This window comes from Ceratotherium simum, chromosome 8 (assembly GCF_057802395.1).
Source record: "Ceratotherium simum simum isolate JZ-2026a chromosome 8, ASM5780239v1, whole genome shotgun sequence".
Lineage (NCBI taxonomy): Eukaryota > Metazoa > Chordata > Mammalia > Perissodactyla > Rhinocerotidae > Ceratotherium > Ceratotherium simum.
This window is the reverse complement of record NC_141907.1, coordinates 71,697,822-71,725,687: the sequence shown is the minus strand read 5'-3', so window position 1 is coordinate 71,725,687 and position 27,866 is coordinate 71,697,822. Positions and strand designations below refer to the sequence as shown.

Sequence of the window (27,866 nt, the reverse complement as noted above, 5' to 3'; positions counted from 1 at the left end):
TCTGCTTAGAGAGCCAGAGAATATTTTTAAACAGGGTAAAGAACCCATAAGCAATTTGTATTTTAGAAAGCTCACTCACTTCGACAAAAGTGTGGAGGTTGGTTTGGAGGGAGGCAAGACTAGAGGCAAGAAGACTGTTACCATGACCCAGGTACAAGACGATGAGGAGAGGACTGAAGGCAGAGACCGTGAGAATGGAGAGAGGACAGATTTTACCCTTAAAAGCCATTTATATAGCACTTATCACTTACCTGGTTCTAAGGGCTTTAGTGTATTTATCCGTTTCAGCCTCAAAACAATGCTATAAGGTAGTTGTATTACTGTCTTTATTTTACAGATGCAGAAAATGAGGCACAGAGAAGAGATAACTTGCCGAAGATTGCAGAGCTGACGAGTGGTGTAAACCAAGATTTGAACCCAGGCAGTCTGCTTCCAGAATCTGCACTCGTAATCACTCTAGCACTACTTACTTAAACCAAACAAACAGAATGTTTACACTAGTCAGAGAAAAGGAGGGGTAAGAAGGTGAATGAGGGCTCTGTTCACTCACAAATGTTTACTAGCACCTACTACATATCACATGCAAAGAGCGGGGAAAACAAAGACTAATACAGAGCCCCTGCCGTTCAGCCAGTCATAGCCAGAGCACAGGGAAGAAAAGCAGAATAGAGAGATGCTGCTAGGCAAGAAGGCAGGACCAGACAGATGATGAACAGCCTGCGTATCAAGTTTACATTCTCAGATTTGATCCCAAAGGGACTCATTTAAGGATTTTAAGCAGAGTAGTTTCTTGTTACGCTCATTAGTATAAAATACATTATCACCAAATTTAAAACAAAATTTCTTGATATAACAGAAATAACATACCATTTTAATTAATGAACCTCATTAACATTTATAAAATACAATGATATTCCTATTTACTTTGGATAATCCCCCCCCCCAAAGGGAGGTAAAGGTCCATACCTTCCTGTCTTTAACCAAAACTGGAAAGAAAATGATATTGCTACTAACTTTTTGACCTGAGTTTATTCCCAGTAATATATTAATACTGCCCATCTCATTCTGACTTGAAAGGATCTAAAGGAACTTCAGATAAATTCCCATTATACATGGGAAATCTCTAGGAGAGTACCTGGGAATCTAAAAATTTAACACTTCCCCTGGAGATTCTGAACAAGAAAGTTTGTGAAATCTCACACTGTACAACGCTAGCTTGAATCATGAAGCACTTGGAAAAAAAAAGGAGGATGGAATCTTTGCTTTAAAATTGCCTAGGTTGGGGGCCAGCCCCGTGGTTAAATGCGCACGATCCACTGCTGTCGGCCCAGATTCAGATCCCGGGCGCACACCGATGCACCACTTGTCAGGCCATGCTGTGGCGGCATCCCATATAAAGTAGAGGAAGATGAGCACAGATGTTAGCCCAGGGCCAGTCTTCCTCAGCAAAAAGAGGAGGATTGGCATGGATATTAGCTCAAGGCTGATCTTCCTCACAAAAATAAAATAAATAAAATATAAAGTAAAATAAAATAAATAAATAAATAAAATAAAATAAAATTGCCTACGTTGGCTGGCCCCGTAGCCTAGTGGTTAAGTTTAGCACGCTTCGCTCTGGCAGCCTGGGTTCAGTTCCTAGGCACAGACCTACACCATTCATCAGCAGCCATGCTGCGGCGGCAACCCACATACAAAGTAGAGGAAGACTGGCACAGATGTTAGCTCAGGGCAAATCTTTCTCAGCAAAAAAATAAAAAATAAATAAAAGTGCCTAGGTGATTCTTATAATTATTAGTGAAATACTAGTGTAAAAGAGAAAGCGCAACACTTGGAGCCAAATACTGCTGATTCAAATTTCAGATCCACAAGATTTAGGCAAGTCTCCATTTTCAGATCTATAAAGTAGACATGTTAGTACCTACTCAGGAGTTTTTGTGAGAAACAAGTGGAAAAACTAATAATAGCACCTAGCACAGTGCCTGGTAAAGCAACATTTTGTGTGTGTGTGTGAGGAAGATCAGCCCTGAGCTAACATCCGCTGCCAATCCTCCTCTTTTTGCTGAGGAAGACTGGCCCTGAGCTAACATCCATGCCCACCTTCCTCCATTTATATGGGATGCCACCACAGCACGGCTTGACAAGCGGTGCATTGGTCCACGCCCAGGATCCGAACCTGCACACCCTGGGCCGCAGAAGCAGAGTGTACAAACTTAACGGCTACATCATCAGGCTGGTCCTCAGTAAAGCAATATTTTTTTTTTTTTACAGTTTTTTTTTTTTCCTATGGATGTTTTAATAGTTTTTAACATTGTGAAATTTTGAGTTGTACATTTCTGTTTGTCCATCACCATATACATGACTCCCTTCACCCCTTGCCCCCACCCCCCACCCCCATTGCCCCTGGTAACCACAATACAGTTTTCTCTGTCCATGTGTTGGTTTATATTCCACATATGAGTGAGATCATACAGTGTTTGTCTTTCTCCTTCTGGCTTACTTCACTTAACATAATATCCTCCAGGCCCATCCATGTTGTTGCAAATGGGACGATTTTGTCTTTTTTTATGGTTGAGTAGTATTTCATTGTACATATATACTACATTTTCTTGATCCAATTGTCAGTCGAGGGACACTTAGGTTGCTTCCACTTCTTGGCTATGGTGAATAATGCTGCAATGAACATAAGGGTGCATAAGTCTCTTTGGATTGTTGATTTCAGGTTCGTTGGATAGATTCCCAGTAGCGGGATGGCTGGATCATAGGGCACCTCTATTTTTAATTCTTTGAGGAATCTCCATACTGTTTTCCATAGAGGCTGCACCAGTTTGCATTCCCACCAGCTGTGTATGAGGGTTCCTGTTTCTCCACATCCTCTCCAACATTTGTTGTTTTTTGTCTTGGTGATTATAGCCATTCTAACGGGCATGAGGTGGTATCTTAGTGTTGTTTTGATTTGCATTTCCCTATGATTAATGATGCTGAACATCTTTTCATGTGCCTATTGGCCATCTGTATATCTTCTTTGGAGAAGTGTCTGTTCATTTCCTCTGCCCATTTTTTCATTGGGTTGTTTGTTTTTTTGTTGTTCAGTTGTGCGAGTTATTTATATATTATTGAGATCAACCCCTTGTCAGATGTATGTTTTGCAAATATTCTCTCCCAGCTGGTGGGTTGTCTGTTCATCTTGATTCTGGTTTCGTTTGTCTTGTAGAAGCTCTTTAATCTGATAAAGTCCCACTTGTTTATTTTTTCTTTAGTTTCCCTAGTCTGGGTAGGCATGTCATCCAAAAAGATTCCTTTATGACCAATGTCAAATAGTGTGTTGCCTATATTTTCTTCTACGAGTTTTATAGTGTCAGGTCTCACCTTCAGGTCTTTGATCCATTTTGAGTTAATTTTTGTGAATGGTGATAGCAGATGGTCCACTTTCACTCTTTTGCATGTGGCTGTCCAGTTTTCCCAACACCATTTATTGAAGAGACTTTCCTTGCTCCATTGTTATGTTCTTAGCTCCTCTGTCGAAAATTAGCTGTCCGTATATGTGTGGTTTTATTTCTGGGCTTTCAATTCTGTTCCACTGATCTCTGTGTCTGTTTTTGTACCAGTACCATGCTGTTTTGATTATTATTGCTTTGTAGTATGTTTTGAAGTCAGGGATTGTGATGGCTCCTGCTTTGTTCTTTTTTCTTAGGATTGCTTTAGCTATTCTGGGTCTTTTGTTGCCCCATATAAATTTTAGTATTCTTTTTTCTATTTCCGTGAAGAATGTCATTGGGATTCTGATTGGGATTGCATTGAATCTGTAGATTGCTTTAGGTACTATAGACATTTTAACTATGTTTATTCTTCCAATCCACGTGCATGGGATATCTTTCCATTTCTTTATGTCATCATCGATTTCTTTCAATAATGTCTTGTAGTTCTCATTGTATAGGTCATTCACCTCCTTGGTAAGATTCATTCCTAGGTATTTTATTATTTTTGATGCAATTGTAAATGGTATTATCTTTTTGAGCTCTCTTTCTGTTTGTTCATTATTAGCATATAGCAATTCAACTGATTTTTGTAGATTGATTTTGTACCCTGCAACTTTGCTGTAGTTGTTGATTATTTCTAATAGTTTTCCAATGGATTCTTTAGGGTTTTCTATATATAAAATCATGTCATCTGCAAATAGTGAGAGTTTCACTTCTTCGTTACCTATTTGGATTCCTTTTATTCCTTTTTCTTGCCTAATTTAAAGCAATATTTTTAACAATTCATTTAATCTTGGTGATTCTTCCTTCATCATCTGTCATTCTTCTCTTCCTTCCATTTCCACTGCCACTCATCTATTTGGAGGGACTCATCAGTTAACAAAGGCATTACTGAGGTAGCAAAGAACAACAACCTAAGAGTACAGCTAAAAGCCAGACTCTGCCTTCTGTGGGCTCTTTTATGGCCTTGGACCATCTCTAAGCCCTCAGTTCTCTCATTTGTATAATCACAGAGTTAAGCTCAAAAAGTCTACCTTTTCAAAACAACTTGACACACAATCACCAGATTCACTCCTAGCTGCTATTTGGTCCTCCAGAGATAAAGATATGCCAATTAGAGGCTAACTTTCAAGTCTCTGGCTTTCCTTTTCCGCTTCTTGTCCCCTTACCGGCACTCCTACTTCAAATGTTTTACACCTTCCTGTTTTTAGCCAGCCTCACCAAAATTGAAAAGAAACTGATACTGCCATTAATATTTACTGACATTATCTTAATTATATTGATGAATAAGACTATATTAACTCTTCTCATCTCATTTAAACCGTAAAGTTTCTAAAGGAATTTTAGATGGATAGAGGTAGGTTGATAGGTTGGTTGGTAGGTAGGTAGGTACATAGGTAGATGGGTAGATGGGTGGATGGGTGGATAGAAAGATGGATTGATGCATGGAAGATAAAACTGGGGTGGGGTGTGGGGTAAGGATCTCTTTTGGCAGGGGAACTCAAAGGGCAAGTAAAAGAATAAGATGGGGTGAGTGTTGGTGCCTCTTCTGGTAACTTGAAAATAACGGAAATAAGCTGGTTTCCTAGAGTTAAACTATGAAATTATCATTATATCTCAGATCAGAGAAAAACAGAGTCTCCTGGAAAAAAGGAAGGCCCACAAAATTATCAAAACTAAAAAAGTAAGAATATTGAGGGTATTTGCATTACGTAAAGTAGGAAAGTGACAATTACATGTGAGGAGGGAGTTGGTCAGTAAAGAAATCCTAAAAATAAAAATTAAAAGGATGACAGAGATGACAGAATATTCCAGATGTGCTGGAAAGATGCCATGGAGATGGATAAGTCCACCTAAACATTAGATTCACCTACCTTCTTTATTCTGATTCATGCTCACCAAGGGACTTTCTGAATATGATTTGGCTAACCAGCTAGACCTGCCTCAGGAAGAGAATGCCTTCCCCCTGTTCTGAAATCTTCAATGGCACCAGTTCACACTCCTTAACTTGGCATTAAATATTCTCCACAACAGAATTGCAAAAAATTAATTTTAATTTATCACCCACTATTTTCCTACAAGAATCTTCTGTTTCAACCAAGCTGGTCTTTTCACTGTCTCCCAGTACTCAGACAGATAGTACTACACGCCTTCTTAGGCCTCCTCCCAACCACCTATTCAAGCTTCAAGTTCAGCTCCAGTCTACCCCCTTCATAAGGCCTTTCTTGGGTGCTCCGGGTTTACCATCACATGCCCACATCCAATATCCTAATCTTCTAAAGCTCCCTGTATCACTCATGTTTCTTTGACATGTTTTTTTATTTCATATTTTTCATCTTGCAAATGAAGCCATAGCTCTTCATTGATAGGGAGCTGAAATTCAGAATTGTTACACCTTTTTATATCCTCCAAAGCACCTACTCAAATCTGAGAACAAAGAGATGCTCTATAAATATCTGGTGAATTAACTTTGTTTAGATAATGCCTAACCTACTCATACAACATAAAACTACAGCTTTACACTTATATCACATCACTATAATTTTACATAAAGTCCCTTTGAAACACAGATTTCATGCGTGTGTGGATGTATATATACACGTGTGTGTGTGTGTGTGTGTGTGTGTATATATATATATACAGGTATGTATACAAACACATATATATACATACATACATAGGTGTATATATATGTGTGTGTGTGTGTGTGTGTGTGTGTATGTAAACACATGGTTACAGTCTATTTTCCCAACAGTAGCTCTTTGCTACTGAAATTTTTTTTAGTTCTTACCTGGTTATGATGGGATCTGCAGCATGATTTGGGCCCCATCGCCCCAAAAGCCCCCGGCCAACCAGTCCTGTCCGTCCTGCAGGATTTCTGGAAAAAAAACATAAAATCAATTGAATGTGTTCATCTGTTTTAACCCAACTTGATACAACCCAAAAGGTAGTAAGAGCCATAAGAGAGCAATAGTATCTCCACACAAATCCAGTAGCACTATCACATCTCTAGCACTGGAAGCATTGTTATTTAACTTTTCTTTTGTGCATGTCTTAAGCTTTGGGCTTGATCTAGGAGGAGGATCTCATTTCCAAAGTCCTGCAATACACGAATTTGTTTCAGTTTTCACCTATACTTCTAAATTTAAACTAGAACCTTACTGTACTCTCAAATCTTGGAGGATAAAATGCTCTGCACCGAAACATCATCTGTCTCTACAACAGTGACGATTTATCATTCAGCATACCCACACTTCTCTTCACTTTCTCATCCTCTTTTCCTACTCCACTCTCCTACAAACCTTCCCATTAAAATATTTTTTGTTCCATTTTAACGTCAATTTTTCCCGAGTGGGTTCTGGATCTTTATTATCAGTGATATATATTTTGTAGCATATAATGAGATAGTAGTATCATTCAATATTTCAAGATTTCAAATATACCAAAATTCAATTTTTAAAGAAAACAATTGTATAAAAATGCCAACTTACTATTTAACCTAATGCCACAACCCAGTGTTAAAGTCTGTCAGATAAACACAGCAACACTCGGGCCTGAGTAATTGTCTTCCAGTCAATATTCCTTAAATATTCAACTTTCACTATGTACCAGTAAAATGCCCTAATCTGCAATCTTACCTATTTAATATTGTATTTTTTACCCTCCTCGCATGTGAAACTAACTAAACAACTTGCCAAAATGTCTCTTTCAGCCATCTCTTTTTATTCTGGCCTTCCCTGTGACTGTGACTAAAGTTGATGAATTTTTATATTGTTTTGTAGTAGACTCAGAAATTTTTCAGCAAGACTTGCAAATAAAGACAGAAAGACAAAGACAAAACACCTGGCCAGGTGACAATAATTCTACTTTTCAAATTCACAGGAGGAGGGGCAGGGTGGCCAGCAACCGTGTTTTATTCCGTGTAACCATACACCCCTAAATACAAATGATCAAAGCCAATATTAAGAGAGAGAATGTTAGTTTTTATAAAAGACAAAGCCTATAACCTGTAAACTAGAAGCTGTGGAAAAAATACTTAATAGACTATCTTATAGCCTGAGAAGCAGAGAAAGTTGTTTGCAGAGAAAGAGAAATGAAAGCAACATATAAAGAAGGGCCGAGATGAGGCAGAGAGACAGTCCTGACGCATTTCCAATTTCCTAAGCTAGCTGCATTTCTGCTTTGGGCTCCTTGAGACAACCCTACAGCCCTAGAATAGGGTTCACTTTTTGCTCAGGCAAGGTGGAACTGGCCTCTACTAGTCCGAGTCTTGACTAAAACAATATGTTATCTTGTCTTTGCTGTTGATCCTTTTATATGTGTATTTTAATATATTTTACCCAGAAAAGACTAAGGAATAAGTCAAATACAAGAAGAGTCTGATTTAAAGAGATTCTTATTAATAACACAGAAAGTTGAGTAAGATATGACCAAAGAAAGAATTTAGCAAAACGGAAGGACAAGCTTGGAGTGACAGGAGCACAATCATTTCCTTGTCCTAGAAGGACTAACAATACAAATTGCAACATTTTTACAAGGTAAGAACCACGATTAGAGATCTGTGATCCTTCTTTTGTTTTATTTGGGGCATGCTAATTTTTACATTTCTTCCTAACTTTATAACGTCTTCTGAAGGAAAACGGAAAATTTTGGCGTTGTGTAGAAAAATCATTTTTAGAAGTACAGAAAAAAACTTGATGTTAAATTATTGGGTTACTTTTATTTTTACTCTTACGTGTTTGGATAAATTCTTTAAAGCATCATCTCATTTAATAAATAATTACTGAACTTACAATTTTCAATCCTTTTTCTGCTAAATTACTCAATTAAATTTTTCTACCTTCAAGGTGGAGTTGCAAAAAGATGCATTCAAATCTTGCTTCTGCCATTCACTCACTTAATAAAAATTGCTTACATTCTCTCTCCTTATCTCTAAATGAAACTAAAAATATCCACCTAGAGTTATTGTGATGATTTAATTAGATCACATATATAAATTCTTTTGTACAATGTATGGTACATACAAGCACTCGATAAATTTAATTATATTTTCTAACTTTTGAATATCCATGTAAGATGTAAGATGTTCCATTCCCAGTACCTACCTAGGTCTTCCATTTTCAATCTCATACAGTCCATTCTGGCTCTTTCTCTCAACATGCCCATCCTTTTCATTAAACTTGGGAGAAAACGTACTTTCACTGCAATGAGAATACCAATGCAAAATAAGAAATAATGATTCAACACTTACCAACAGCTTAATAATGCTAGTCAATCTGTTATTTATAATAAGCAGTATCCTTGAAACTAAATTCTTTAAGGGTGAGTTTTCATTTACAAATCCATCTTACTCCTTTAAAATAGTTACTGAAAAAAAATGTGTTAATCAAAACACCTTACAATACAAGGATGTGTATTATAACCCATCTGGGAAGGACAAATGGCAGAAGAACTGGAGCTCCTCCACACGCTACAAAAAAAGTCTGCATTACTACTAGCAAAGAGGAACTGCCTGTGGACACAATATGGCAATTATTGGTTCCTATGTGATTCCAAAAAATAAGATTCTTTCTGATATCTTGATGTTTCTACCGTCTCAAAATAATTTTAATTTCTTCAAATGTATACTAGCTAACATTTTTATCAAAGTAAACCCACAAAACAGCAAATTCACCCCACAAACTTCATAATAACTATGATGTAGATTAAAATAGATATAACATGCTGGAAATGTTCCAGATCTTGATGTAGATGGCAGTTACAGAGCTATAAAAGTGTAAAATTTTACTGAGCTACACCCGCACACTTTAAAAATGTGCATTTTACTACATTTGTCATACCCCAATAAAAATATTTTAAAAATAGATATAAACAAACTCCTTTCCTCACCATTATGAAGTCATTGACATAACTGCACTGACAGTGAATAAAGAGTTGTACAGCACTGGATAGTTCATGGGCAGTTCTGACACAAGTTTCACTTTTTTTCTTGCTTTAATTCTATTAAGTGAGCATAGAAATATTTGTGCTCTGTTTTGGGAAGAATTTCCAGTTTGAATGATCCAGACATTCTCTCAAGACTTCTAACCAATCTTCCATCTAACACACAAATAAAAAGAATTAAATGGTAAAAATCATGAAATTATAAAACCAGAATTACAGCGCTCTTGGGAGTTGAGAAATTCACCATTTAAAAAAAAAAATGAACCTAATTATAATGGAAGCATTAATGTTAGTAATAAAGCTTGATTTAGATAGTGATAAAGTCAACTCTTAAAAAAATAAATAGAATGAAAAATAAGAAAATATATTCAATCTTCCTCTATTTACACTATATAGCACCCCTGCCAACATCATTAATTTTAATTGTGCATAATGTGTGTGTATAATATACGTAAAAACATGTACATCCTCTAAAATGGGGAAAATGGAACTCACTTAAAGCTAATAATTTCTCCACAGGTTAGCTTCATGATTAATTAATAATCCAAGTACTATTACAAAGCTACAAACACATCTTTGGATAAAATAAGGAAACTCTGGGTCAAAATCAAGTCAAAGCAATAAGACCAGGGTAAGGTTTAACAACTAATGAACTAATAGCAGATCTATTCAACTAGCAAAACTTTTTACTTAACTGACTAAATAATGTCTTGAGAGTACTATCATTTACAATAAATTTACTCATGAAATCAAACTTATAAAACTGCTCTAAAACTAGGGTAGCAGTTCAGCAGAGTGGTGAGGAGCACGAATTCTGCAGTAGACTGAGTCCAAGTCCAAGCTATACCATCTACTAGCTCTGTGACCATACACAAAAGACAAACTTTTTTCATTTTGTGTGTGTTTTGTTTTTCCATTAAGTAGAAAACCCTGTCTACCTTCCAGAGTAGTTATAAGAATAAAATAAAATAATGCTAAAAAAAATTTAGTAGAGTGCCTAGCTCACAGTTAGTACATTAAAAAAATCTCTATCATTATATTCATTAAAAGGAACATAAATTTAAAATGTGAATCAATGTAGCACTTCTATGAATTTAGTCAAAGCATTTTTGCTTGAGGTTTTTGATTTCCTCTTTCTCTCTCTCCTTGATCTACCCCGTTTCTATTTTTTCACACTGGTCTAATTTTATCATCATCCTGTTCTCAGTAATCTGGAAAAAAAATTTTTTTTTTTTTGTGAGGGAGATCAGCCCTGAGCTAACATCCATGCCAATCCTCCTCTTTTTGCTGAGGAAGACCGGCTCTGAGCTAACATCTATTGCCAATCCTCCTCCTTTTTTTCTTCCCCAAAGCCCCAGTAGATAGTTGTACGTCATAGTTGCACATACTTCTAGCTGCTGTATGTGGGACACGAGGCCAGAGAAGCAGTGCATCGGTGCGTGCCCAGGATCCGAACCCGGGACGCCAGTAGCGGAGCGCGAGCACTTAACCGCCAAGCCACCAGGCCGCACAGGAAAAAATTTCTGAAAAATTTTTTCACTACTTCAAATACAAGTCCAGCTATGTTGGAAAATAACCAGAAAAGCTGTTCTACTGATAACCCAAACAGAACAAATGAAAACAGATACCACCACTTGTCATTTCATAAAACAAAAAACTTCACAGCAAAATAGATTTACCTATTTGGAAGGATCACGATAAAACTCCCAAAAGAATAAACAAACACAGACTGTCTAGCTTTGGCAAGAATTCAAGCATATGTGGAAACTGAGTTATAACAAAGTCACACACTAGATAAAAATGATCTTCCAGCTGTTGAAATTACAATTTACAAACACGACCATTATCTTCTTTAAAAGTCTTACATCTAGCTAATGCCCACTAATTTGCTCACCTGATCTGAGGATCTGCCCACCTAGGTCCAGCCAAGACAGAGACTGCAGTATATTCCACAGGATTATAGTCTTGCCATTCAACAAACCAGCCTACTTTCTCATTAGGAACCTGGCTGCGTTGAACTTTTGAACCTGGGTAAGGAGAAGTCCGAGCCTTCTTGTGGGAAGTCTCTTTGGCACCATTAGAACCAGACATGATGTTGGAGTTAAGATGAAACCGCCACAATGAAAATGAGTCTCTGGGAGGGAAAAAAAAAAACATATATATTTTATATAAATACCAAAAAATAGACAAGTTAAAGAACCTAATTCAAAGACCCAAAAACACCCTTCTCAATTTCAAAGACTTAAAAATCAGCAAACTCAAATTTGATGCATGTTAGTATAAAGGTCTAAAAAATTGTGAGAGATTATCTTCAAATATGAAAATTTCTAAAATATTGCTAAATCTTATTAACTGGAATCTACTCACCGAATTTATTTTAGTTGAGAAAAAGGGACAGAGGTTTACTTTTGTTAGCACAAAAGTTGGAGAAAGAAAGTGTGTTATGAAAATTCAACCACAGGGGCCGGCCCTGTGGCTTAGCGGTTGCGTGCAAGCGCTCCGCTGCTGGCGGCCCAGGTTCGGATCCCGGGCGCGCACCGACACACTGCTTCTCCAGCCGTGCTGAGGCGGCGTCCCACATACAGCAACTAGAAGGTTGTGCAACTATGACATACAACTATCTACTGGGGCTTTGGGGAGAAAAAGAGAAACAAAAGGAAGAGGATTGGCAATAAAAAAAAAAAAACTATACGGTCTACTATGGGAGTTATTTAAAAAAAAAAAAAAGAAAAGAAAATTCAACCATAAAAACAAATGTAAAAGAAGACTGTTTAAGTCTACGTGAAGGAATACATTTTTAAAAACCATCTACAGGGGCCCTCCCCTGTGGCGTAGCGGTTAAGTGTGCGCGCTCTGTTGCTGGCGGCCCTGGTTCGGATCCCGGGCATGCACCGACACACTGCTTGTCAGGCCATGCTGTGGCGGCGTCCCATATAAAGTGGAGGAAGATGGGCACAGATGTTAGCCAGTCTTCCTCAGCAAAAAGAGGAGGAGTGGCATGGATGTTAGCTCAGGGTTGATCTTCCTCACACAAAAAAAATAATAATAAAAAAAATTTAAAAAAATAACAAAAATCTACAGTCTAACACGTGTAAAATGTATGGCAAAAACAGCACAAAAGAAAAAGAACAGAAAAAAAGAAATAAACTGTGGTACAGTTCTTACAACATGAAATAATGTAATATTACCAGAAGTCAGACTGTGATAAATATACAAATTGTAAACTGCAGAGTAAAATTTAAAGTAAAATTAAGAGGCATAGAGCTGAAATAATTGGATAACATATACAAAAAAAAAAGAAGAAGGAAAAAACTGAACCTCAACCTTTACCTCACAGCATACATGAAAATTTTTCAGGTATTCTCCTATCTAAAAACTTATACGGCTTCTCATTATTCTCAAAATAAAGATTAAAATTCCTAATGATCCTAAATTAAGACATCTAAAGTGAAAAAGGGGATTCTGAGAACATGGTAAAGTGATGATGGTTCCCTTCCCCTGCTTTCACAATACCAATTTGCCCTTCTTGAGACAAATGGTTGATGGGAGAAAAACCAACTTGATGGGGTCGTAAACTAAGTCGACATCATGTGCACTGAGAAGTACGCTGACAAGTACACAGTGAGATATCACAAACTGACAAGTATACAGTGATCATTTCTGAGGTATTCCTTACAAGAATATATGACCAGAGTCTACATATGACAAAATATAGAACAGACCCAGTGTAAGGGACATCTTACAGAATAAAGGTCTGTACTCTTTAAATTGGTAAAAGTCATGAAAGATAAAGTCAGATGAACTTTTCCAGATAGATGGAGACTAAAGAGACGTGAAAACTAAGTGCAATCAATGATCCTGGACTGGCTCCTGAATCATAAAGGAAAAAAAAGTTTCAAGACAAGTGGTAAAATTTGAATGGTGCTGTACAAATAATTTTAAAAGGTGATACAAAAACCTTATTTATTTACTCTCAACAAAGAAAAGCTTAGGAGCAGATGGCTTTACTGGTGAATTCTATTAAACATTAAAGAAGAAGAAATACCAGTCCACCTCAAACTCTTCCAAAAAATTGAACAGGAGGGAATACTTTCAAATTCTTTCTATGAGGCTACCACTATTACTCTGATACCAAAGCTAGACAAAGACATTACCAAAAAACTACAGACCAATAACCCTGATGAATATCAATGAAAAAATCCTCAACAAAATAATAGCAAACAGACTTCAACAGCACCTTAAAAGGATTATCCAGCCATGCACTGCTTAACAATGAGGATATGTTCTGAGAAATGCATCGTCAGGCGATTTCGTCATCATATGAACATCAGAGAGTGTACCGAAGGGGGACGAAATTTGCCACTCCAATATGTGTCTCTTTAACATGAAGATTATTTTAGGCGTGTGTGTGTGTGTGTGTGTGTGTGTGTGTGTGTGTGTGTGTGTGTGGAAGATCAGCCCTGAGCTAACATCCATGCTAATCCTCCTCTTTTTGCTGAGGAAGACTGGCCCTGGGCTAACATCTGTGCCCATCTTCCTCCACTTTATATGGGACGCCGCCACAGCATGGCCTGACAAGTAGTGCGTCGGTGCACGCCCGGGATCCAACCCGAGCTGCCAGAAGCTGAGCTTGCGCACTTAACCACTACGCCATGGGGCTGGCCCGAGGCTAATTATTTTTAAGAAACAAAAGACTCAAAGCTTTTCTTGTTACCTTTCCTAAAAAATTCAGATTAAAAAAACTGTCTCAGGAAGCTAGCTATCACCTTAGCATAACATGAACTAGGTGATAGGAAGGAACCTAGAAAAGCCTGTTTGTTGGGCTCCCCTCCGTGTTCTTCTATTTCTGTAAAACCAAACACTTGTTTTCCAAACGTTAGCTCCTTTTCACTTACCTGAGCATTGCCTTTTTTCCCTTTGAAGTCCCTGATTCTCCCTACCCTCAACATCTTCTTTTGTCTTTAACTGAGGATGCTACTTAAGGTAAGGGCTTCAGCCATTTAGGTGAGTTACTTGGTTTTCCTGGGTTTCTCCCCTGTATACATGTTATTAAATTTTTGTTTGTTTTTCTCCTGTTAAGCTGTCTCATGTCAATTTAATAGCCAGCCAAAAGAAACTAGAAGGATACAGGAAAATTTCTTCCTCCCCTACAGAACTTACACAAATCTAGATGGTATAGCCAACTACATACTTAGGCCATATCTTACAAGACCACCATCGTATATGCGGTCTATCGTTGACTGAAACATTGTTAGGCGGTACAGGACTGTACACCATGACCAAGTGGGATTTATTCCCAGAATGCAAGGATGGTTTAACATACAAAAATCAATCTATGTAGTACACCACATTAACAGAATGAAGGAAAAAAACCACATGAACGTCTCAATTGATGAAGAAAAAATCTTTGTCAAAATTCAATACCTTTTCATAATAAAAACATTCAACAAACAAGGAATAGAATAAAACTACTTCAGGGCCGGCCCCGTGGCTTGGTGGTTAAGTGAGCGCGCTCCGATGCTGGTGGCCCGGGTTCGGATCCCGGGCGCGCACCACTTCTCTGTCCATCCTGAGGCCGAGTCCCACATGCAGCAGCTAGAAGGATGTGCAGCTATGGCATACAACTATCTACTGGGGCTTTGGGGGGAAAAAATAAATAAATAAAATCTCAAAAAAAAAAAAAAAAGAATAAAACTACTTCAACATAATAAAGGCCACATAGGAAAAGCCCACAGTTTTTTGGTGTAATGGTGAAAAACTGAAAGCTTTTCCTCTAAGATCAGGAACAAGGGACTCCAAATAGCCAAAGCAATCTTGGAAAAGCAAAACAAAGTTGAAGGTCTCATACTTCCTGATTTCAAAACTTACTACAAAGCTACAGCAATCATAACAGTGTAATACAGGCATAAAGACAGACATATAGACCAATGCAACAGAATGTTGTTAATGTTGCTATTTATATCTGCTGTTTAAATGTGATACACTGAAAGGAATCAGAACAAGAATATATATAATATACACAAATACAGCCTCGATTCTTTTAGTGCATTACTGACTAGGTGCAAGAAATACATCTGAACAAGCAAGTGGGAATTCAATAGCTAATAAAAACCGGTTCCTAAACCAAGTCAAACGTGATGAAATGCAATACTGATACGGTGCTTTGAAATAAAGCAAATTTGCAATAATACTAATAGCCATAATAACAGCCAAATGTATATAGTGCATGCTAGGTGCAAAACACTGTTATTGTGCTATAATATATTAACTCATTTGATCCTCACAACTCTAAGGTTAGGTATTATTTTTCTTATTTTAGAAATAAGACCACTAAGGCCCAGAGAGGCTCAAAAAGTTTACCAAAGTCACACAACTCATAGCAGAATCAGGATCCAATCCCAGGCAAGCTGAGTCTGAATTCCAGGCTCTTAAGATTAAGCTATACTAACTCGATTTCATTTTTAGCTCACATATATGTTTACATGTATTCACAGGAATAAACTATACACTGTTTTCCACACGTCACTGATAGATCCTGTTGGAAAACTTGGAAGCATTCACTACATCTTTATATACTATCATTTCTTTTCCAGAAAATAGGCATTTGCAACCTTCTAGTCAAATTACAAAAACCAACTGCAAAACTGTGACTTTCTGGATTTGCCCAAATTATTAAAGTACAGTAAAATACTTGACGACAAATTTCTTTTGTCTCCTCCAGGATGCCTTGCAATACTCAACACATACTTGTTGGCTTAACTTTTGGCTTTTTCTTCCAAGCCAGTAAACAGTCACTGGTTTTAGATACACCCCACTTCACCTAGGGTTCCCAGCATTATAAAAATGAAGAATAACTGCCAAGCAATTTTACATCGTTCTAGTGACATCTATCAAAAATAGAATTAGTGACTTTCAGAGAGCATAGATGTTTATTCCTTCCCTCCCCAAATCCCACTGAAAAGAGATAAAGATGTATAAAACGCAACAAAATCTACAGCAGGAAAGAGTATAGGATACCACCAGCAAATGAGAGATTTTAACCAATTTCAGGAAGATAAAAAATATGGAATCAGGGGGCCGGCCTGTGGCATAGGGGCTAAGTGCACACGCTCCGCTGCGGGCGGCCCAGGTTCAGATCCCGGGCGCGCGCAGATGCACCACTTGTCAGGCCATGCTGTGGCAGCATCCCATATAAAGTGGAGGAAGATGGGCACACACGTTAGCCTAGGGCCAGTCTTCCTCGGCAAAACGAGGATTGGCGTGGATGTTAGCTCAGGGCTGATCTTCCTCACAAAAAAAATAAAAATAAAAATAAATAAATAAATATGGAATCATATTGACCTACAAACCAAAGTAGAACAAATTATATTTGAGAATATGCACAAAAGGGTGAGGGAGAGATGCCATTCTTACAAGAGGAGGCCTGAGAGGTTTCAAGCTTGAAATAAGTGAGCCCAAATGTAATAAGTAGGCAGTGGAGCAGTAACCATGGAAATCAGTCCTCCTCCCTCCCCATCCTCCAAACAAAAAGTCGGCAATTGTTTGCCAGTTTTGTTTGCCCCCGGAATAAAGCCAAAAGTTAAAGAAAATGAAGGACTAGGACCTCTATTGTGAATACTGGTGTTAGAGAACATAGCAGAAACAGGCTTAATACCTCTACAATTCACACTGAGGAAAAAAGTTAAGGCAGCTATGCTCAGCAGAGAAGTTGCTCCACTAGCGTAAACCCTGGGACAAAGGCGGAAGAGGGTGGTTCCCAGCTTGTCCACCCGCTACCTAATCACACATTCTCAACTGAAATCTCCCAGTCTAGGTGTCCTGGTACATGGAGCCAATAATCAATCAGTCCTCCCATTTAGAGAAAACAATGCCTATTACCTACATTAATCGAAAGAGCAATGGATAACTGGCATCCACCAGATGTTTGAGAAAAAACAGAAAGAAAAAGGACCAAAGAATCACTGACCCAAAACAGACAGATAATTCAGGAAATAGAACATAACTGTTTATTTTAATTATCATTTTTATAGATTCGAAAGACTTTTTATATCCATAAAATTAGAAAAGGCTGCTATTAAAAAGAGCAATTTAGGGAAAAAAGTTCTTGTCAAAATTTACAATTTAATAGAAAAGATGACTAACAATGCACAGGTCTAAGGTCTGAATTAGTAATCTGGAAGACAAATTTAAGAAAAATATCTTAGACAAACCAATGGAAAATGAGAGAAAAAGAGAAACAGAGACTTCACCCAGAAGTTCCAACAGCGATCACGGGCGGTTCCCGAAAAAAAAAGAGGGGACAAGAAATAAATAGGGCGGGGGAATAGAAGAAAATTTCCTTGTGCCAGAAGTAAACATGACATGCCAAGCAAGAAAAATTAAAACAAAACAAAACACTCCTAGAGGCAGCTCATCAAGTGAGTTCATTACTCTGTGCCCAGCACGGCATCTAGGACATCGTGTTTACTGAACCAAAGAATAAAAACCATACAAGAGATGAATAAAAGTAGGAGGCAGTGTGAGACACCATAAATCAGTAAATTTATCCAGAGTTGGCAAATCAAGAAAAAGGCAGATAATAAATATACTGTCTACACTGAGAAGCAGTGGTAGAGGGGAGGAATGACGACTTATATTTCTCATTTTACACCATTTATACTGCTCACATTTTTTAACTAAGTGCACGTACTAACTTTAACAATAATGTTTTAAGTATTTAGCAGAAAAAAAGGCACGGGACAACACCACACCCAGACAAGTGCTATATAAACTCGCTGGCGACAATAACGGTGACTTGCGGAGGACGGCAAATTTCAGTATCATCGACCAAGAAACGTCACCACCACTAGTTTTCCTCAAAACGCAGATAAAACATTTGAGCCTTTTTGAAATATGGCTATAAATGTCCGGGACGCAAGCAAACCCAGGAAGCCGCCGGGCCGGAAGCTGGTTCCCGCACGCGACCCAGGACCTCCGGAGAAGGAGCGGCCCTTGGAGGGGCATACCTGCACGCCGGGATGCTGAGACAGCCCGAAGACTTGACAGGCACAGAGGCCAAGGCCACAGACAGAGACAAGGTGGCGAAAGTCTTCCCCAGGAGGCGTCCGGCCATCAACGCCCCGCGGGCGACTTCGCGGAAGGAGGTCGCCCGTAGCTGGGGCTGCAGCCTCCGCCCGCCCCACAGCCCCGAGCCGGGTATCTAACGGGCACTAGGGCCGGGCCACCCTGCCGTTCCCGAGAGGAAGTAGCTACGTCTCTCTCGGAAACTCTCGCGGACCAGGAGCCCTCCCCACATACATAACAGTTCAGCGCTTCCGCCAGAGCGAAGACCACGCTCCCAGCGCCAGCTGCCGGCGGCACAGCGACCCGGCCCAGGGACGACCCCGGTGCGTGACGGCGCTTTACGGCCGCGCCGCAAAGCAAACACCGTGCCGGCGGCGTATCGGCCTGCCATCTTCCAGTTCTCAATTTGCGCGAGCTTACTTGGGACGAGGCGGGGCGAAAGTTCGAGAAAACAGAAGAGAAAGGAGGAAGTAAAAGAAGACAAGGAACTGCAAGGGGAAGAGGAAAGAGAAGGAAGTGAGAGAAGTTCGTTGTCCTAGTTTCTCCGCCAGGAAGGGATTACTGGCAGCTGAAGGTGTGAACCATGTGCTTCTTAGTCATATCTGAGTAATAAGTGGTTTCAGGAAGAAATCCGTTCTTTGCCTCTTCCAGCTTCTGGTGGCTGCTGTCGTTCTGTGGCTTGTGGTCGCAGCGTTTTGCAGCACTCCAAATGTCATATTGCCTTCCCCTTTTCTGTTTGTATCAGTTCTCTCTCTGACTCTCTCTTATGAGGACACTTGTGATTTCGTTTAGTGCTCGCCTGTATAATCTAGGATCATCTCACAATCTCAGAATCCTTGACTATATCTGCAAAGACCCGTTTTCCATAATTAGGTTTCATTTACAGGTTCCGGGGTTTAGGACCGGATACCCTTTGAGTCATTATTCAGCCTACCACACCAGGATTCAAATTTAGAGCTGTATGACTGTAAGCTCCAATTCTTAACCATGCATTTGTTCCATAAATATTTGTTGAACACCTGATGTGTGCAAGCACTGTAGTTGGTACTGTGAGTACAAAGATGAGCAGAATCAGTCAGGAGCACTGCCCTCTTGAGTCTGCGGGCTAGTTGGGGAGATAGATATTGGTAAAAGTAATCACACAAATAAATGTCAAGTTGCAACTATTATCGATGTTATGAAGGGAGATTCATGGTGCTCTGAGAATTTATGATAGGGAGATTTGGTCAAGTCTGGCAAAGCTCCCCTTAGGAAGTACCACTTGAGACAGATCTGAAGGAACAATAGGAGTCAATTAGACATAAAATGGAGAAAAAGAAAAAACTCTTATGCAGTCCTGCTAGCAGGATGTATGGCACACGTAAGTGTTCAGTAAATCAAGTTCTCTCTTCCCTCTCACCTCCCTCCCTTAGGGAATCTACTAATGCAGCTACAGTGCTATTCAAAGAGATATAGAACTACCACAGTGGAACCCTTGTACAGGTTTCGGTAAGAGTCTTCCTAACCCATACTGTATGCAACAGTCCATGTAACAACTGTCTACACAGGTCATAGTTCATCTGTAGCTGAATAATAAATAAATCTATAATGTAGCTTGCATCAGCAAGGCAGGAACCAAAAATCAAACTGAGTCTTTTGTACAAAGAGCCAAGCATGTCCTCCGTGCAGTCAATGGAATCTCAACGCAGTGTATTCCAGAATGGGACTGGACATGATCAGACATTCAGAAAGCCCAACAAACCATCCTCTAACAGAACATTTATTTAAAAAAAAAAAAAAAAAACAGGGCCGGCCCCGTGGCTTAGCGGTTAAGTGCGCGCGCTCCACTGCTGGCGGCCCGGGGTTTGGATCCCGGGCGCGCACTGACGCACTGCTTCTCTGGCATGGCCGCGTCCCACATACAGCAACTAGAAGGATGTGCAGCTATGACGTACAACTATCTACTGGGGCTTTGGGAGGAAAATAAATAAATAAATAAAATCTTTAAAAAACAAAAACAAAACAGGTCTTGTTGACTCTCGGGTTTTTTGTTAGACAAGGAAGTTATTCAAGGATAATCGTTGCAAATGTTACTATGTGTTAGGTGAAAGAGATTTCAAAGAATGTTCTTTTGCTGTTGAAAATAAGTATTTGCCAAAGTTTTAATTGATAGTCTCCTAGCGTTATATGGAAGAAACAAAGTTAGCTTATTTAACAGCTAGTTGAAAAACAAAACGCATTTTGTTTCCACATTTTAAGTCAGTAATTTTTTTCTTTTTGGTGAGTTCCATAAGTTTCCATTTATAACCTCTCATTGATATTTATAGGTAGAGAAAGAGCTTAGAAACAAGGGTTTACATCAAGTCAAAACTACAGCATATGCTAGCAGGGCTGCAAGGAGTAACATAAGAACTATCCGGACATACCTCCAGAAGTATAAGTTCCCGTCCCTATCTTTCCACCTTCCATTTCTCCTGTCTATTAAAGGATATGTGCTTTTCATTTGTTAATACTTTGGGTAGGGCATCTTTTTTTTTTTTATGATTATTTTTTATTTTTTATGTGGGGAAGATCAACCCTGAGCTAACATCCATGTCAATCCTCTTCTTTTTGCTGAGGAAGACTGGCCCTGAGCTAACATCTGTGCCCATCTTCCTCCACTTTATGTGGGATGCCGCCACAGCATGGCCTGACAAGCAGTGTGTCGGTGGGCGCCAGGTGTCGGAACCCAGGCCGCCAGCAACGGAGTGTGCGCCCTTAACCGATATGCCACGGGCGGGCCCAGGGCATCTTCTATATTGAATGCAATACCTTTATTTTTAAGAGTTAATGTGAATTTATCAAAAGTGACAGATCCCTTTCACCTAAAGTTAACAGGGGTGGAGGGGAAAAGGTCAGCACAAAATACCGGTAAGAGTGTAAAATGCACAACTTTTTAGAGTGGGCACTTAGGCCATCATGAGTATACACACAAGAGGGCTGTGTTCCTAAAAACAGGAGCATTCCCAAAAGGACGTTCCTTCTGGTACAGAAAAGTGATTTGAATATGGTTAACTATTCCGTATTTACCCATAGCTTGCTAAAGGGATTTAGCAGACTGCTAGCCCACTGATTTAGCCACTAAATGGCTATACCACTAGGCAAATACAAATTAAATGGGCAAATTATAAATTAAAAGAGGCTTAATTCTCCCTGTTGAAGAGACCCCCTTCCCCTTTAAGAATCTTTGTGCCCTTTTAAAATCTCTTTAACGGCCAAGTCTCTAGACAGTCTCAACACAGGTTGCAATAGTCAAACCTTTGGTAGTACGATGGTCCCCAACCATTGGAATATTCATTGAGATTATGTGTGGAGCATTCCAGAAAGCTGGAATTCCCTTTGTAGCTTTGTGGCTGGGATTACTAGTAAACTTAATGTCCAAAGTGGGATGTTAATGTCCAAAGAAGGGATGGGTTAAAAGTGCCATAGTAGCACATGGAAAAATCATACTCTACATATTAAGAGCTGGGAGTATATAGAGAATATGGCAGTGTCCCTCTAGTAGGGTGAGGGAACTCCAGGCCATATTCTTCCTTGAGCCAGATTCAGTCCCATACAAATGTCGGCTACCAATTTTGAAGATGGGCCTCAATATTTTTCCCTCTGAAGGAAATGCCAGGCAGGATTCCTCATTGATGCCAGCAAGCTTTTCCTGTCCTGGTTGAAGGTCAGCTGAAGCAGAGACTAGGGCTCATTCATGAGGCCCAGCACCCTGCCGGTTGGTCCCCTCCCTTCTCACTCCAAGAGATTTTATATGGAGGACATCACATGCACAAGTGCCCTCCTGTTTACATATGCTAGCCTATCTGGGGAAATAGACAAATTACTGGTAATCACTTTGAGGAATCCACATTCAAGTAGTACATGAGTATATAATTTTTATGTTTTATTGTACTTGCAACACGTTTAAATTTTACCATTAAATACTGAGAATAAGTATGTGCTAGTCTTATGTCTGTAGATTTGTGAAATGTAAAGATAAGTGGACAAATGCTTAAAGGGTGTGACATAGTAAACATGAATTGTAGAATCTAGGTGGTGGTAAAATTCTAGGTAAAGTTTGCACTTTATACCCTCCACCACTACTACTACGAAAGAGGGACAATATGTCATGGCTTCTTTGGAGTTTGCGGGTGGCAAATACACAAATACAACTGTTGGGAATATTCTTTTGACACGTTACTGGTTTAACTTGGAATGCTACCAGTTTGAGTCTTGCCAGAGTAACAGAGCACTCAATGTCAGGTCCAGGCTGTGCTGCAGGCTGCCTCTTGGTCCTTATGGCCCTGCAGATCCATTGGTCAAGGGTTATCCATGGTGGATAAGGAAGCTGTGTGGAATTCACAGAGCAAAACCCCTAGGCCTTTGGAGCAGGACTGTGTTTTCCATGGCAGAGAGCTGCTTGCTGTTTGAAAATCAGCTCCGGGTCTGTTACTTGGCTCTTGCAAATACCAAGTGGCTGACCCTGAAAATCAGATCCCTAGGTTACCCAACGAAGCTGCATTAACACTATCATGTCATTAAAATAGCATTTAATATACTCAAGGCACAATCTTCAAATGATTTTCCCAATTCTATAAAATTAGTAAATCTTGTTTGGTTTGTTCCTTGTCTCTTATGCATTTGTGTCAAAGAGATATCGTATATTTCCACTGTTCATAAGTCTCAAAGAAATTAGGTTCTATGTTTAATTTCTATGGAAGACATAGTTGTCCTGGTGAGAGAGGGATTAAACGTGAGCAGAGAGGCAGGCAGAGATCACATCATGTAGAACTTTGCAGCAGAGGGCAAGGAGTTTGGATTTTATTCTAAGTGCAACAAGAAGCCTGGAGTGAATTAATCAGGACACTGGCAGGATCTGATTTTTGTTTTTAAAATATCCCTCTGGCTCCTGTGAAGGGGAGTTGAGAAATGGAGTGGTAGGTGGAGAGGGATGTGATTAAGACAGAGTTTGTTGTTGTTTAAGATAAAAGAATGTTTGGATGCCAAGGAGAATGATTCAGCACAGTGCTGTGAAGGGGTCCAGAATATGGTGCTGTAGCATAACAATTATTTTAAGCTGAAGGAACTTGAGAATAGGCTTTTTTCTGAACTCCCTTGTCCACGTAAAAGCAGAACCTCCCAAAAAACTCAGTTGTCATAAATCATCTCCCCAGGAGTTTCAGGAGTTTTGCAACCAGGAAAGATTGTCACAGACATTATCACAAAACTATCGTATCTCTCATCTATTCTCCTAAGGGCCCATTTATTTTTCCTAAAAGTCATTTGTTTTCCTATGTGTCCTTCTTCCTCTCCTTTACCCCTAGTAAAATGGTATATAAAACCCCAAATTCTAACCTTCTCCTTGAATCACAGGTTTTTGTGAACTCTTGTGCATACGTAAATAAAAATCTGTCTTTTCTCTTGCTAATATGTTTTTTTTTCTGTTTAATTAACAGAACTCCAATTACTCAACATAGTATGGTAGAGGAAAAGTTTTTCTTCCTCGAAGGCCAGAAAATGATTCAATAAGACTGTCACAGAGCTGACCCCTAGAGCTCTGGATAAGGACTTGCCTTCCAGGGCAGAGAACTATTTGCTGTTTAAAAATCAGCTCCAACAGGAGGAAGAGGGAATCATTGCAAAAGAGAAGTTCTTGAAAAGCCTGGAGGGGCAGGAAGGGATGGGATCCAGGGACTAGTGTGGGAGGTGCTGTGAGGTAGGAGCAGCAACACCATTCACAGAAACAGAAGAGGAGGCAGTGAGCCTGGGGTCACAGAAACAGAAGAGGAGGCAGTGAGCCTGGGGTCACAGAAACAGAAGAGGAGGCAGTGAGCCTGGGGTCACAGAAACAGAAGAGGAGGCAGTGAGCCTGGGGTCACAGAAACAGAAGAGGAGGCAGTGAGCCTGGGGTCACAGAAACAGAAGAGGAGGCAGTGAGCCTGGGGTCACAGAAACAGAAGAGGAGGCAGTGAGCCTGGGGTCACAGAAACAGAAGAGGAGGCAGTGAGCCTGGGGTCACAGAAACAGAAGAGGAGGCAGTGAGCCTGGGGTCACAGAAACAGAAGAGGAGGCAGTGAGCCTGGGGTCACAGAAACAGAAGAGGAGGCAGTGAGCCTGGGGTCACAGAAACAGAAGAGGAGGCAGTGAGCCTGGGGTCACAGAAACAGAAGAGGAGGCAGTGAGCCTGGGGTCACAGAAACAGAAGAGGAGGCAGTGAGCCTGGGGTCACAGAAACAGAAGAGGAGGCAGTGAGCCTGGGGTCACAGAAACAGAAGAGGAGGCAGTGAGCCTGGGGTCACAGAAACAGAAGAGGAGGCAGTGAGCCTGGGGTCACAGAAACAGAAGAGGAGGCAGTGAGCCTGGGGTCACAGAAACAGAAGAGGAGGCAGTGAGCCTGGGGTCACAGAAACAGAAGAGGAGGCAGTGAGCCTGGGGTCACAGAAACAGAAGAGGAGGCAGTGAGCCTGGGGTCACAGAAACAGAAGAGGAGGCAGTGAGCCTGGGGTCACAGAAACAGAAGAGGAGGCAGTGAGCCTGGGGTCACAGAAACAGAAGAGGAGGCAGTGAGCCTGGGGTCACAGAAACAGAAGAGGAGGCAGTGAGCCTGGGGTCACAGAAACAGAAGAGGAGGCAGTGAGCCTGGGGTCACAGAAACAGAAGAGGAGGCAGTGAGCCTGGGGTCAGGTGCAGAGAGTTTGATCAGTTTGGTAGTTGGAAGATGAAAGCCTTCATTGTGATTGCTTCTATTTTTCTCAGTTGAGGCCGATTCATCAACTGAGAGTGAAGGTGGGAAAGAGAGTATAGACAGATTGAAGAGAGAAGACAACATGTGCTATGGCCTCTTTCAGAGGGTGGGAAAGGAAACAGGAAATTTCCTCCCAGGGAATACTTAACATGCATCTGAGATTTGTGTTCATGAAATCAGTCTGCACGGTTGAGTTTGTTTATTTGTTTTCAGGAATGCTCAGCTTCTTGGTGCAAGCACAGCATAGAACAGAGCAAGATTTAATGAGGGCTGGATCTCCACCAGGTGAGTCCAATGGAGGGCGTAAGAATCAGAAGAATGATTACAATGAGGGGTATGGGATCTAAGCTGAGTAAAGAGAGGGAGAAACTGAGTCAGGTAATAGGTGATTGGAAGTGGAAGAGTCAGGTGATCTGATCGAAGGACACCAGTCAAGTAGTTACTGTAGTGGGCACACTCAAGAAGGTGAGCTGGCAGGGTAGGGGTGGGTGTGGGAGGCTCCTAGCTGGGGTTGGGCTGCAGGGCAGTTACTGGGGATATCAAGGTCATGAATATAACCCTGGGCATGGATGGTAAAGAGAACTGAGTAAAAGACCTATCTATCATTTTTTGGCCTTATTCTAGTCTCTTCTCTGCACATTGGTCTTCAACATGCAACTGTTTTTACCGTTGCACAATAGGGGTAGATTTGGCAGTAATCAGAGAACACAGTGTCAAGGTTTATGAAAGAGCAGTGAACTCGCAGAGGTTATCACTGGCAGGTAGAGAGTAAAGTCACAGTAAATAGACTTAAATAATTAACACAGGGGAGATCATAAGACAAAGGGTTCTGGCAGCTTTATAAAGCTCCAGGGAAAATCAAGGGTATAAACCCCTTTGTGGCTTGGAAGGCTGCAGACAACAAAGGTGACAAAAATGGAATTGTGTTGAGTGCTTTTGCTTATGATGAGGTAAACTGCTCAATATTGGGAAAGAGGAACTGAATTAAGCAGATTCACTCTAATTCCTAGGGTGACAAGTCAAGAACAAATAACCCTGCATGCTCTTTTATTTACTCCCTCATCTCTCCATAGGGGAATTATTTTCATATGAAATGAACCAAGTTACAATGAATATCCACAGTGGTCTGAAGAAGAAAACAAGTTAGAACAAAACAGAGGTGAACATTATAGGAAAGATTCTGAACCTCTTTCTCTCAGTACAAGGTTAAACTGTCACTGTGGTACGGAACCAAGTGGGCTCGCCTCCTGGTGAGTTAAATAAGACTCTACACCAGGACAAGCAGTGAGTCGGTACACGCCCGGGATCCGAACCTGCGAACCCCAGGCTGCTGAAGCGAAGCGGGCACACTTAACCACTGCGCCACCAGACTGGCCCCAGGACATTTAGACTATAAATACTGAGAATTTGTGAGGACTACCCGAGTGTTCGGTCTGGGCAAGGCTACCCTTCGCTCATCTAAATAGCTCTCAGAAGACCTTGGGGCATTAGCTCCTGCCTCAGTAAAGACAACTCTTTCACCAGCAGTGGTGAAAACTGTGCAGTGGCCCATGAGGGAGATCATCTTGCCTGCCAGCACTGGCACTGCCATTCCCTAGTAACGTGCTCTAGCAACTAGGGATGTTCACTTTGCACTGGCAGCTGGATATCGGCTCTCAATTGGCTTAGCCATCTCTCCTGAGGACCAACTCATAGAAAGGTACCCCTCAACTAAATTTGGACTTTATTTTATATTTTTATTTATTTTTTTTGTGAGAAAGATCAGCCCTGAGCTAACATCCATGCCAGTCCTCCTCTTTGTGCTGAGGAAGACTGGCCCTCGGCTAACATCTGTGCCCATCTTCCTCCACTTTATGTGGGACGCCACCACAGCATGGCCTGACATGCTGCATTGGTGTGCACCCGGGATCCAAACCCAAGCCACCAACAGTGGAGCGCAGGCACTTAACCGCTATGCCACGGGGCCAGCCCCCAAATTTGGACTTTATTATATTCATCTCCCCTTACCGTGGAACAATAGTGTGATTAATCTATCATTGGTTTGGAGTATGTTATTTCTTTATTGGCTTATTAAGAAACATTATCCTGTATGCTATTGGCTTGTGAAATTATTATAATTACCACAGTGAACCTGTGTTAAATAAATTATTGGCAAAGACGGAATCTCAGTCTCTGAGCATTAATTTGTCCCCCTGAGACAAAACAAAAATAAGTTGTTAGAGTGATATTTTCCTTATAGTCATTAATTAAGAAGAAGATAGGATAAAGAGTTTGGTGAGATATACTTGATACCGAGCAATGGGCTTGCTCTGCTCCTCATGATCTGAACCAATCAATCACAACGAATTAGAGATCGAGAAAGGAAGCTTTAATTTGATTAGCAGGCATAATTGGGAAGGTGACAGACTAATGTCTAAAAAAAACCATCATCAAGAATTACAGAATCTTGAGGTAGTTATATAGGGAAAATGGGCAGTGAGGAGGGGGTCCAGAGATGTTGGTTTCTAGGCATGATGGGCTCCAGGCACCACATTATTCCATTCTTCTGTCAGCTGTGATGGATACCTTGCAGGTGTGTTTCCCACCTGTGGTCAGCCTGTTCGTGGGGATAAGCTCAAAACAAAGTTAATTTATCGAGC

General features: G+C 40.3%; 1 protein-coding gene and 1 long non-coding RNA gene across 4 annotated transcripts in view; one reads left to right on the top strand and one right to left on the bottom strand.

The window, feature by feature from the left end:
• NUDT9 (nudix hydrolase 9) overlaps positions 1–18,695 on the bottom strand; it is a 29,470-nt gene extending 10,775 nt beyond the window's left edge. The window contains exons 1-4 of one of the 3 annotated variants that reach the window (XM_087434561.1): positions 18,425–18,695; positions 11,314–11,553; positions 8,582–8,677; positions 6,268–6,354 (exon numbers count right to left, since the gene is read on the bottom strand). In XM_087434561.1, coding sequence (XP_087290687.1) covers positions 6,268–6,354; positions 8,582–8,677; positions 11,314–11,553; positions 18,425–18,531 — 530 coding nt within the window. In that variant the 5' untranslated portion in view covers positions 18,532–18,695. The remainder of the gene's footprint in view (positions 1–6,267; positions 6,355–8,581; positions 8,678–11,313; positions 11,554–18,424) is intronic. The other 2 variants (XM_004430930.3, XM_087434562.1) reach the window with 2 other exon arrangements.
• An 84-nt stretch (positions 18,696–18,779) lies between these two features.
• On the top strand, positions 18,780–27,383 carry LOC147916498 (uncharacterized). Its single transcript, XR_015552945.1, has 3 exons — positions 18,780–19,056; positions 25,441–25,512; positions 26,301–27,383. It is a non-coding gene; the product is annotated as an uncharacterized LOC147916498 (long non-coding RNA).
• The last annotated feature ends 483 nt before the right edge of the window (positions 27,384–27,866 follow it).